Source organism: Polypterus senegalus, chromosome 7 (assembly GCF_016835505.1).
Source record: "Polypterus senegalus isolate Bchr_013 chromosome 7, ASM1683550v1, whole genome shotgun sequence".
Lineage (NCBI taxonomy): Eukaryota > Metazoa > Chordata > Cladistia > Polypteriformes > Polypteridae > Polypterus > Polypterus senegalus.
This window is the reverse complement of record NC_053160.1, coordinates 155,365,582-155,377,365: the sequence shown is the minus strand read 5'-3', so window position 1 is coordinate 155,377,365 and position 11,784 is coordinate 155,365,582. Positions and strand designations below refer to the sequence as shown.

At 38.0% G+C, this 11,784-nt stretch overlaps 1 protein-coding gene across 1 annotated transcript in view; it reads right to left on the bottom strand.

Moving 5' to 3' along the window:
• Window positions 1-4,539: 4,539 nt before the first annotated feature.
• Window positions 4,540-11,784, bottom strand: part of wdr36 (WD repeat domain 36) — a 116,270-nt gene continuing 109,025 nt past the window's right edge. The window contains exon 23 of the mRNA XM_039759419.1: window positions 4,540-5,039. Within this exon, the coding sequence (XP_039615353.1) occupies window positions 4,890-5,039 (150 nt within the window). The 3' untranslated portion in view covers window positions 4,540-4,889. The remainder of the gene's footprint in view (window positions 5,040-11,784) is intronic.

Below are 11,784 nucleotides of genomic sequence, written 5' to 3'. Positions count from 1 at the left end.
GCCCCTGACCCAGAGGTGTTCCTGTCCCAACAGACCACAGTTCCTTATTCCTTCCGGGTCAGGGCAAACAGTCCTTTTCTTCACCCCGGGAGCACGTTGTTCCTTCCTGTCACGTGACCGTGACATACTCCCGGGTCATAAGGCACGACAGAGCCCATAAGTCCCCCCACAGCGACTCCTGGTGGCCCCCAAGGTATCCAGCAGGGCTCTGTAAAAATACTACAAAGTCCATGAGGCCCTGCTGGACCTCGGGGCATGATCCTGCTGTTGGGAGAGCTCCTCCTAGCGGCCTGGGGGTGAGGACCGGCATGGAAAGCCGGTAGTCCTCCACAATATATATATATATATATATATATATATATACATATATAATTATATTTATATATATTAGGGCAGCAACGTTTAGTCAACGTAATCAACGACATTGACTACAAAAAATCGTCGACACTGATTTTTTATTGTCGACGTTTCATAAACAGAACCTTCAATAGAGGCTCCAGTCACAAAGAACCACATTGGTTTTTGTAACTGCAATGCACTACATGAATGTCTGGGGGCAGTATTGTTTGCCAAGACTGCACACAGTCCTACCAACGAAGAACAACATCTGAGGAGAAGAAGAAGAAGAATGTAGAGGAAAATAAAACGTGATTGCAATGGTGAGTCAGATAGAGTAGGGAATAAAAGACCGTTGAGACAGAAACTTTCTAAAGTGTGGGAGCACTTCACCAAAAAGAAAAAATAGTTGAATGCAATTCCTACGCTGCACCACGGAAGCTATTATATTGTCCTTGAACCTTTTGTGAAAGTTTTTATTTCATCTTTGCACCTCAGGCTTTACACATAATAGCTTATGTCTACATTTTGTCATTTATTACTAAAATATGAAAAGCATTCCAGTTTTAACAATGTATTTTTGCTTAAGTTAAATGCACTTTATTTGTTTAAAGACTACATGTACTTTAGTTTGTATTGTTTAATGTATTTCTTTTTTTATTGTGATGGTCACACTAATATAAAAACATCTGATTATTTTCAAATTCATATTATTTCACTGGTTATTTTAATTTGATTATTGTTAATTTTAATTTTGTTAATGCAGAGACATCAGGGTTACATTCACAGGTTGACAGACGTGAGCAGATGAGGTATGACATGCACTGGAGCCCAGAACAGGATGTGCAGCCAAAGGTCGAAAGCATCAAAAATAGTCAGGCATGAAATAATCGTGACTAATCGAAAAATAAATTGAATGATTAGTCGACTACCAAAATAATCATTAGTTGCAGCCCTAATATATATATATATATATATATATATATATATATATATATATATATATATATATATATATATATATATAGTGTAGAGAAGATGCATCCTGGCCAGGAAGGAGGATGTGTTATTGCCCAGTTGGGAGGTAAAAACGAAAGGACAGATGGTATGGCTGGCTGGACGAGGAAATAACTTTATGTCTGGCCAGACTAATACACTGGAGGAGCCAGCAGAAGCAGAGATTCGTGAGAGGTTCGATTCCCCATACCCATACTGAAGGTCCTCATATGGCCACCCAGTTGGGACACCCACAGGGGTGGTTGGGAATTGGAGTCTGCAAGTGCAGCCCTGTCAGGGTCCCTGGGTCTTGGCAGAGGGCGCTGCTGGGGGGGACCTCTCTACTTCCTGTATGGCCCAGAAGTACATCCAGGAAGACATAGCATGACCTCGGAAGCATTTCTGGGCCCAGCATAAAAGGACGCCTGCTGCCACACATGGACGAGTCGGAAGCCAGTGGGCAAAACTTAGCGGAGGGGAGAAGAAGGAAGAAATGTTGGTGCACTGTGCTTTATTTGTGGCTTCCACCTGAGAGGTGATTGTGAGGTGATTTGGTGGAATAAAATTCCTTTATATTATTCACACAATGTCTCCAGTTACTGTGTCTGCAGTCTGCGACTCTCTGGCATCCACTTGTGGTCACACACACACATTTATATTTTTATATAGATTGTCTTGAGTGGTCTATGGTGCAGGATGACAACTTTTTACATAAATAATCATGTCCCCATAAATGTGCAGGACTCCAATTAGGTGGAAGGTCAGTAAAGACGGTGGCGAGTTCAAGAGGCTCCCAGAAGGGTCCAGTAGCATATGCAGGGGTGGGCAAAAGTAGGTTTATAATTATTGTAGGTTATGCGTTACTACAATAGCTTTAAGAAGAAAACAAATAAGAATATAACTAATACAGTAATTAATAAATAAATAATAATACAAGGACAAACTCTGGGTTTTGCGTACACGCAACTGTAAACCTACTTTTGCCCACCCCTGTGTGTGTGTATTTGTACACAAAGGTGGAATCCCATTGTAACAAAATTCACGGGACTATAAAAATATTTCATTATAACAGAAACTTCATTAAAACAAATATGAGGAAAATCCGTATACTATTGTGACCGGGGTCACCTGTGATTCTTTATCTCGAACAGCAGCGGTGCAAGGACAGCTCCATAGCTGCTCCACTGCGTCTGCTGAACAGTAAACCAGGGGCAAAGTAATTGGTTTTCCTCTGAAGGATCTGGCTTACTGCATAACGTACTTGTTGCACGAGGTTTAGAGCATTTAACACCAGGCTCTGACCTGCTCTTCCTCGAACTCTTGTGGCTACAAAAGCAGTGATTCTGAGCCACTGGTGTTCTTCTAATCTGAAGATGGGAGCGTAAGCAGTGACGATTGCCTCCATGTCGTGGCTCCTATCTCAAGTGCCTGGGCACTGAAGTAACAGCTCCTATTGTGAATATAGTCTTGAGACTATGCCTGCCTTCACTATACAGTAATAAAGTACCTGTATTTTCCTTGGAAACCTGAACACGCCTTTCTATCTCTTGTGTGGCCTAAGCTTTTCAATACCTGTATAAAAAAACAGTTCTTCTTAAACTGCAAAAAACATTTTATTTGAAAATGAGACATTAGATGTAACTTATTTTTGAGTGTAAACTGATGCCGTTTCCCACTTTTTTTTGTTTACTGTAAGAAAACTTTGAGAAGCACTATAAAACTCAAACAGTACAACGACACAACTACACACGCAGATGCTCAGTGGAGCACTGACTCAGAGTTTGGCTATGTGTATGATGTTGCGTCTACACTCTCGTAGGGACTCCCCGAGACTGGGAGTTTCACAGTCTAACAAGAAACAGACAGCCTGTTGCAGGGTTCCCAAGACTCAGCAAAAGTATAGCCGTGGCATTAAATGTTTTTTGCATCGTGTTCTTCATTGGTCAGTTTTGGTTGAAAAAATGTTTATTATACTAAAATTTACATTTTGTTAAAATGAAATCTGTTAAACATGATGTTGTATGAACGTTTGTCTGTGAAAACAAAAACTATTCATTATTCTGAAAAATGTATTACTTTTGTACAGTATTTGCTATAATGGGATTTGAGCTATATATCTGTATTTATAAAAAAAATCTTGGAAGGCTTGGAAGGAGAGACGATATGTAATCTTCTCGGAAGAGAATTTGACATCCCGCAAGAGACACTTTAACGTCATGCGAGACAAGGAAGCGAGACAAAAGGACAGCTGCTGTACAGGCTTTTAAATGATCGGTGCACAGCGCAACAAGCAGAATATGCAGCAGCAGGGGAAAGACAGCAGCTGATCAGACCACATCTCCTCAGCGTGCATTCATATATATATATATATATATAGTGTGGCATCCCCAGGGGACGCAGCGGAAGTGCTGGGCTCCAGGGATATTCAGGCACCGGGGTGCTGCCTGGCAGTGGCCACGTGTCCCTACAGGGCTGGGCTTCCAAGCCCTTTACCCGAGGCCCCCAACACAACCAGGGTGGACGCCCCCTCACGGTCTGGAGGAGGCACAAGCCCTCCTCCGGTCCTTCTGGGCGTCGATGCCACAATATATACACATATATACACACACACAGTGTACATATAATTTTCATTACACACCAGTAGTTTGAACTATATTGTTAAGCACATTACATAAATTCCAAATGAATATCCATTGTATTATAATACAAGAAAACAGGACGAATACAGAGGATGCATGAAATTCATATTTTTAATAGCATTTTATAATATTATGTATAGTTATAACACCCAGCCCAAATAGACTTGTGGTGTCTGAAATAGTTTTCACAGACATCAGCATCTTACTCAAGTGATGTTTAAATTATATTTTTTTGTAGTATTGTTAGATGCTGTTGTTGGAGGGTTTATGTCTAATTGTGATTTATATTACTTGAGAATACGGGATGATTTAGAAAATTCTGTAATGCTTTTAAAATGAGAGTTTAATTTGTACAGCACACTCTATCTGAGATATCTTAATGAAAATTGAGTGTTCCTGACAAGTTTTATGAGGAGTAAGTGTATCAAATTTCAATAATATCAGCTTACTGGTAGCCGAGTTGCAGACAAACAGACAGCAGACATGATGACAACAACAGGAGGTTCTTTTCACATTACATGTAAATATGCCTAAAATATGCAGTTCATGAAAAACAAAGCAGCCATTATTATGAAAAACAACCTCTTTAATAAAAAGACTGATGATGGCTTATGAAGGAATATTTCATGTTAATGTTTTAGGAATGACATTGCACATAAGCATTAAGAAACTTGTATTTACATTATAAGAATGCAATCTCTTTCATTAAACCTTAAACTGCTGCAATATTAAATTATTATAGTTTGCTGATTTTCCTAGTCAAGATCCAGACTGTTACTGACTTCACAGATGAGGCCAAGAAATTGGTTACTACTTAAAATCAAATAGTCGTTGGCATCTCCGCTTTAACCTGAACTGAAAGTTTAAGCCTGAAAGGGCCTCAAAAGTCCAAGCAATAAAATATGAATGCAATGGAAGTCACAACAAAGCACTTTTCAGGTATGTTAACAAACACAAACTCTGGTTGAACATGGTTTGCACGTCTGTCCAAGTTTCTTCCAGTTTCTCCATTACTTTTGTAGCTTCATTCATTAGTTCTGGCTCCTCAGAAATCAACTTCAGGTGCAACTGTAGTAAAGACAGACAGGGGTTGAGATAAAGAGAAAAAAGCATATAGATTGTTAGGAGTTTTGTGACTTCAAATAAAATATTCATTTGTAAAAAATGATGTTAAGTTTTTGCTTCTCTCTGTACACAAGACAGATAACCTTGATCCACTGCTTGGTCTGCCTAATTTGCTCATCCAAATATATTTTCTTTACGTAAAGGAATACTCAATGTTATTTACTCCAAGTTGTTTGTATTGAATGAGAAACATTTGTAATCTCACGATTTTATGCAGAATGGACATAAAGTTTCTGATCTAATAGCTGTCTGTGGTGACCAACACTGGATAACAGCAGACAATATCAACAAGATAAAGGAAAAAAAATCTCACGTTACTCGTGTTACATATTGCTAATGCCAAGTCGCCCACTTGTATGCTCGCAACATACCAAACACATGTAACTTTACTTAAGTATTGTTAAATAAAAATGCTCTCATCAACAAAAATGGAATTCACTCAGACCAAACGAGCATTTGAACTATAAGTCCACCTCCTGTGTTTACATTCGCGTTCATAGTGGTGAAGAATAACTAGAGTACCTCAGGACTATTTAGTGGCAGTCTGCTAAGATCCACAAGTGAACTGACCTTCTGCTTGTTGAAGCATTGCAGATAATTAAGTACAGCACATTCTCTTCTTGCATTTTCAGTTGCTTCTCTCTAAGCTGCTAATGGGCAGGACTTGTGACCAATGAATGTGAAGAGAATTCAAATTCTTGTTTGCATCTGAGTATGTTCCTTTTTAATTCAACTGAGCATTTTCTAGAGATGGTTTAAAAAAGTTTAGCAAAAAAACATGACATGAGGCTTATGTGACACGAGTAATGTGAGATTTTTTCATTGACTTTTTAATATCATTTGCTGTTGTTGCCACAGACCTCTATGAGAAAACAAACTTTGTTGTCTTTGTTCTGCATGCAAATATGTGGAAAATAATTCTCAGCCACCACTACAAACTACATGCCGCAAATAACACACAAGTAAATAAAATCATTCTTGGTAAAATATTCCTTTAAGCTACAGGAAAAATAGTAGAAAAATAAAAGCTAACAATTCAAATGCCAAAATGTTCAGTGTATATCAGTACATAAAAGTACATTCAGGATCAAGTACAAGAAGAGTGGAAGGAAGACATGGACAAGGGAACACAAAGCACAGTAAATAGAGATCAGCTGAAACACTAGTGCTCATGTCCTTCCCATTAACTTGAAAAAGTCTAAATGTGCAAAGAGGTAAGTTTATTGAGTACATAACTTTCCCTAAGATGACTGTACATACTATAAAACTGAGTGGAAAACCAGAAATGAAAGAGTTAAGAAGAAATAGTAAATGAAAATTTAAGCACTAGAAACTTCAACTTAAAAGTCCTATGATTTGATGCTAAACTAACGCACCCAATAGCAACAGAAGATTTATGGGTTTAGAACTTTATAGGGTCATTACTGCCACATTTACAGGTCAGGTCAGGTTGAGGAGCATGCACTGGTACAGCACATTGCCGCACCCACCACACGACGAAACAGCTCGAGATCCTGGTTGGCAACACACCAGGCAGACACGCGGTCCAGTCCCACCCTCCAGAAATGACCATCTATCTGCCGCAGCCAGATGTTACATGAGCGTCCCCTTCGCCAGGTCCAGCTGCTCGGGTCCTCAACAATGCGGATTCTGCAAGCCGGATCACCCTCGGGGAATCGCACCACATGGCCGTAGTGCTGTAACTGGTGCTCCCTCACAAGGCAGGTAATGTGCCTCATTCGGGACTCCATGAGCAAACGCTCATTCACCAAACCAGCGGTACCCAAGGATTCTCCGAAGAGACACAGTACCAAAGGAGTCCAGACATCATCTCAGGTCAGTGGATAATGTCCATGTCTCGCAAAGTTGGCAGACAGGATGCACCAGGACTCTAAAGACTTGTACACAGATCAAATTCTTACTTGAATATGCTAATCAGCAAGTGACAAACCACCACTTTCAATGGCATGACTACTAAGCAGAACTTTACCTTGAAACTTATAAAGTAAGGAAAGGCTCTAAATGTCCAGAGAGTTTAAAGGATAAAAAGATTATTTCTGGGTATCAGAAAGTTGGCAGCAGAAGAAATGGATGGCAAAATGTCACAATTAAATGAGGAAAATTATAAATTGAAAGCGTTTTTATGTCTTGCAAAAAAAAAAAAGAATTACACCAAACATGCTTTCAAAAAACAGTGGTTTTAAAATAGGATTGAAAGCTAGCTTATATTACTATAATTATGTAATGATGTATATTGTGGTGCATTTCATCCTCCACCACATTCTATTATTTTTTATTATGCATTATGGCACTATTTGTCTTAGAGACTAGCAACTCGATTCCTGCACTGAGTGCTGGCAATAACATTCAGCACCTCTGAAGATGTTGTTGACGGGAGACTAAGCCATAGTTGTGGGTAAAGTAGGGATTTTTTCAGTGCTGTAGTATAAAGGCCAGGCATGCTTTGCTGTACTCAATTCCTGTCTACCGCTGACATTTGTTCTACCTCATGCATTATATTCACTGGCAAGGACATAATGAGTTACAAAATATATATTTTTTTATATTTCAAAGAGCTCATACACCATCTTATTTAAACAATATTAAATACAATATAACCTGTTCTAGCAAAATTTAATATTATACAAGGTACTACAAAAACATCATATCATTTGCCATTGTCTAGCATTGATCACTATAGGGTCCCATTCAATCAGAAACATTATGATGCCTTTTCTCCACGAAAGCACAAGACTAAAATTTTTTCTCAACCACCACTACAAACTACATGACGTAAGTAGCATTTTAAAAATATAACTTTTGGGTGAAGTATTCCTTTAATACAGATGTTTTAAACTTATTTTGGGAAGGGTCACAATGGCTTCATTGTACATTAGTCTGTACAATTCTTGCTGTTAATGATACATGATGCTTTACCAAATTATATTGCTTGGCAGCACCAAGTATGTGTCTTTAGCAGCAGTAATTGGCTACTCATTAAGAAAGTGGCTTGAAAGAAATCCTAGAGCCACTACAGTCATCCACAAAGTGAGTTGGAGGCCCCTGCACTACACAATCCTTTGTTACGGTCCAAACAGCAAGAGAAAATGAAAGGCCTTTGAATAACAAACTAGAAGTAATAACTAGATGTCTTCTAGCACTCAGTGAAAATAAGAGGACTGGTCACTGATGTTTACTTGACTGTGCTTTGCTCTTCTGATTGTTTTATCATTTAAAGAATTTGCATTATATTTGCTGTATTTTTTGCTTAATATAATTATCTAGCTTATAGGTGGCATTTCCTTGGTACATCACACTTCTGGATTACATAACTATTTTATCAAAAAAAAGAAATGGGTGAATCTCTTCAGGAAATTAGGCCTAAGCCTTTTTCAAGCCTAAGTTAGTGACATATTAATGCAGAATTGTTTTTAGTATCAATAAATGCAATGCAAAATTTAACTGATATGATTTAAAGGTTACATTTGAGTTTTATAGATAGCCAGCTACTTCTGTGCTATGTAAAAGTCTGGGACTGTTGAATTTTTTTACGTAAATGGGAAAATTACACATTTATGACCACTGAAACAGAAGGCATTTGAGTTTCAGCAAAAGATAATAAATATCAAATACTATATTTACATCTCAAATCCTTGAAAGCTTGATGCTTCACAATTAGCAGCTTTATCTTCTTCTTCTTTATATGGATTTCATTTCTTTGTTATTGAATGATAGCAATGAAGGAAAAGATTAATACTGTATATAATAAAAGAAACACAAGTAACTCTTAATAGTAATAGTTATGCAACTGATTCAAAAAAAGAAGATGTACAAAATATCACATCATACCTACAAGAAACCCTAGCATTAGTAGGTTGAAGACAGATTACCTTAGGATCAAAGGTGTAATAACGTAATATTCTCACTTAATGCAATTCAGGGGAGTTGGGAGGGCCGGAGCTTACCACAGCAACATTAGGAGCAACGCAGGAAACTGCTCAACAAACACTGATGTGTGGCACAAAAATCATCCCAGTCTGCTGCACCAGAATGCGTGAAAACAGAAGGACCAGTAACTATTAAAGGCTGAGATTTCTCATTCAGTTAACGACAAGATTTCTTCATTAGTAATCAGTTTGCAAATAAGGCACATTTCTGCGCTGAACTTAAGCACACATTTACCTATAATTCAATAAAAAAAACTATATTATATGTTGATAAATATGGTAACCAAGAACTAGACCTTTTACTTAATGATCTATGCGAACATGGATCAAGTTGCCATCATACCAACATCTGAACACAGGGCCAGCAGCATGATAAAGTGTCAAATAAACGCAACATCCAGAAAGCACCAGGCATCACAATCGTTACTAGACAGAAGATCAAACTTTTTTTTTTCTTGAGAGGGTTCCTACTTCTGGTGTTTACTCAGAACACACTTGTGACACACAAACCTAAAACTATAGAAATAATGGAGTATAGAGGACCATATACTATGGGAACAGTACTGGGCCAAAAATTCATATCAAGATACCATCAGAAATGTTGACAATCTCACTACATACCAGTATAATGAATCAGTATATTCCTTACTGACTGAAACACACCTTCTTATCTGTCGATATATTTTTTTAACGCTCTGCTACTCAAATGGATATGACAGAAGGTATTTACCTCTCCGGCCTGAGCTGATGAAAGTGGAGTTCTTCTTTCTTACTCATTCACGCTGCTGCTGAGCAAACACAGCACAAGACACTGATGTTTCCAGTTCTCTTGACCAGCTTCAAATCAGAGACTTTGCACACGCATATCATATATACTCAGATAAGTTCTCCCATGGATACGTCGGGACTTGATTTTATTGTATAATTTCCGGTATTTTATAATGTCGGTCGTATAAGTCGAATGTGGAAAACTCACGCTATTGCTCCAAGAGATTATGATATTCTAACGCCCACCTGACAGAATAACCATGGAGCACACTGCTTTTCTTTTCCATGTATTGTGCCTACGTGGCCAATACCCAAACTATTCCAAAGCGACGCTTGCACTGTTTTGTGTTTTTGTATCTCACACCCTCATACATCTTTATCGCAAGAGCATCCCTTATCTACGATGGAGCATTCAATCAGAAGAAAATATGAAGCTGGTTTTAAATTAAACGTCGCTGAAGTAGCGAAAGAAATTGGTAACTGCGCTGCTGCAACAAAATTTGACGCATCTCAGAAACTGATGAGAGATTGAAGGAAGCAGGAAGATGTAAAAAAAAAAATAAATAAAAAAAAAAAATTAAGTGTCACATTTCTGAATGGGCGTATAAGTCGGTGTCTGATTTAATGATTGATTTTTCGGGTTTCAACACCCTACTTATACATGAGTATATACGATACATTATTTTGTCATACCTACTTAATCCAATGCAAAGCTGAGGGAGGCTGGAGCTGGCATCAATTCACCTCTGTTACATTGTTTCAATTTTAGAAAAACTGCAGGAAACAATTCAGTGTCATTATTTAGCCAGAATCACCACATTTCCACTGAGAAGGAGAGTATAACATTCTTCTGAAATATTTTTCATGTTTAATTACTAATATTAAGGTTTTCATACTTGGACTGAATTATATAAATAAATTATATTAACACACTGGGCATGTTATTACATTTTAATCTGCTCTTGTACATATGTTTGATATTAATACTTTCTGCTTTAAAACATGTGATGGTGTTTATTCAAGCCCAATGGGTTTTTACCAATGGACAGAAATGTGTTTTAGTTATCATGAACTCAAACCTCCAAGAGTTTAAGATTAAATGTTCAATCATCATATTTGCATTTCCTCCCACTGTTTCATACAATTAACCAATGCAAGTGTGATTAACCGTTATGTTCTCTGCAATATACTGGTGCCCCATGGAAGTGGAGGGGCGTGGGTGCAGCATGCCTGTTACACAACACTACAGGGATAGGCCCCAGCCTTCCATAATCATATAACAGATAATTCACAGGTTAGAAAATGAATGAATAGATAAGTGGATGGGTTATAATTGGTGTTGATCAGCGAAACTTGCCAAACCATTTCTCACAAAGAATATGCTGTGTTTGCTGGTGATCTTGCTCCCTGAATAATTTACTAGAAATTTGTTGCTCGGCCAGCTTAGACAAACTTTTTTCCCCTTAGCATCCTATGATGCTCTGTGAGGCCAGCGTGATATCAGAGCTTTAGCAGTAAATGTAGCAAAAGAAAACTGGAAATGTGTTGGTGCATGTGTATCTTAAGTATAATGTCTTATTCTTTGGACTTGTATGTGACCTGTGCACAACACGTGAGCCTACCTCTTAAATAGCATTACCCAGATTGCTGTGCAGTTGATGCAAACAGTAAGAAGTGTAGAATCCATGTGTGTGTTGTGCTTATAAGGTAGCAGTGTAAGTGAACAAGAAAATGTGTCACAGAAAAAAAACAAACAAAAAAAATGTACTTTTCAGTTCACGAGAGATGAATACCTGCTATCATATCTGTGTGGAGCAAGTCTTGGTGAATTTATGCTTACTGTAGACCACTGTCTGCAAGAAATTTTACTGTACTGATACTTAATTGTATCAATTTTTTCTTATGGAGGCATGGTGGTGAAGTGGTTGGCACTGCTGCCTCACAACTCGGGTCACATTTTTGGTCACAATAAT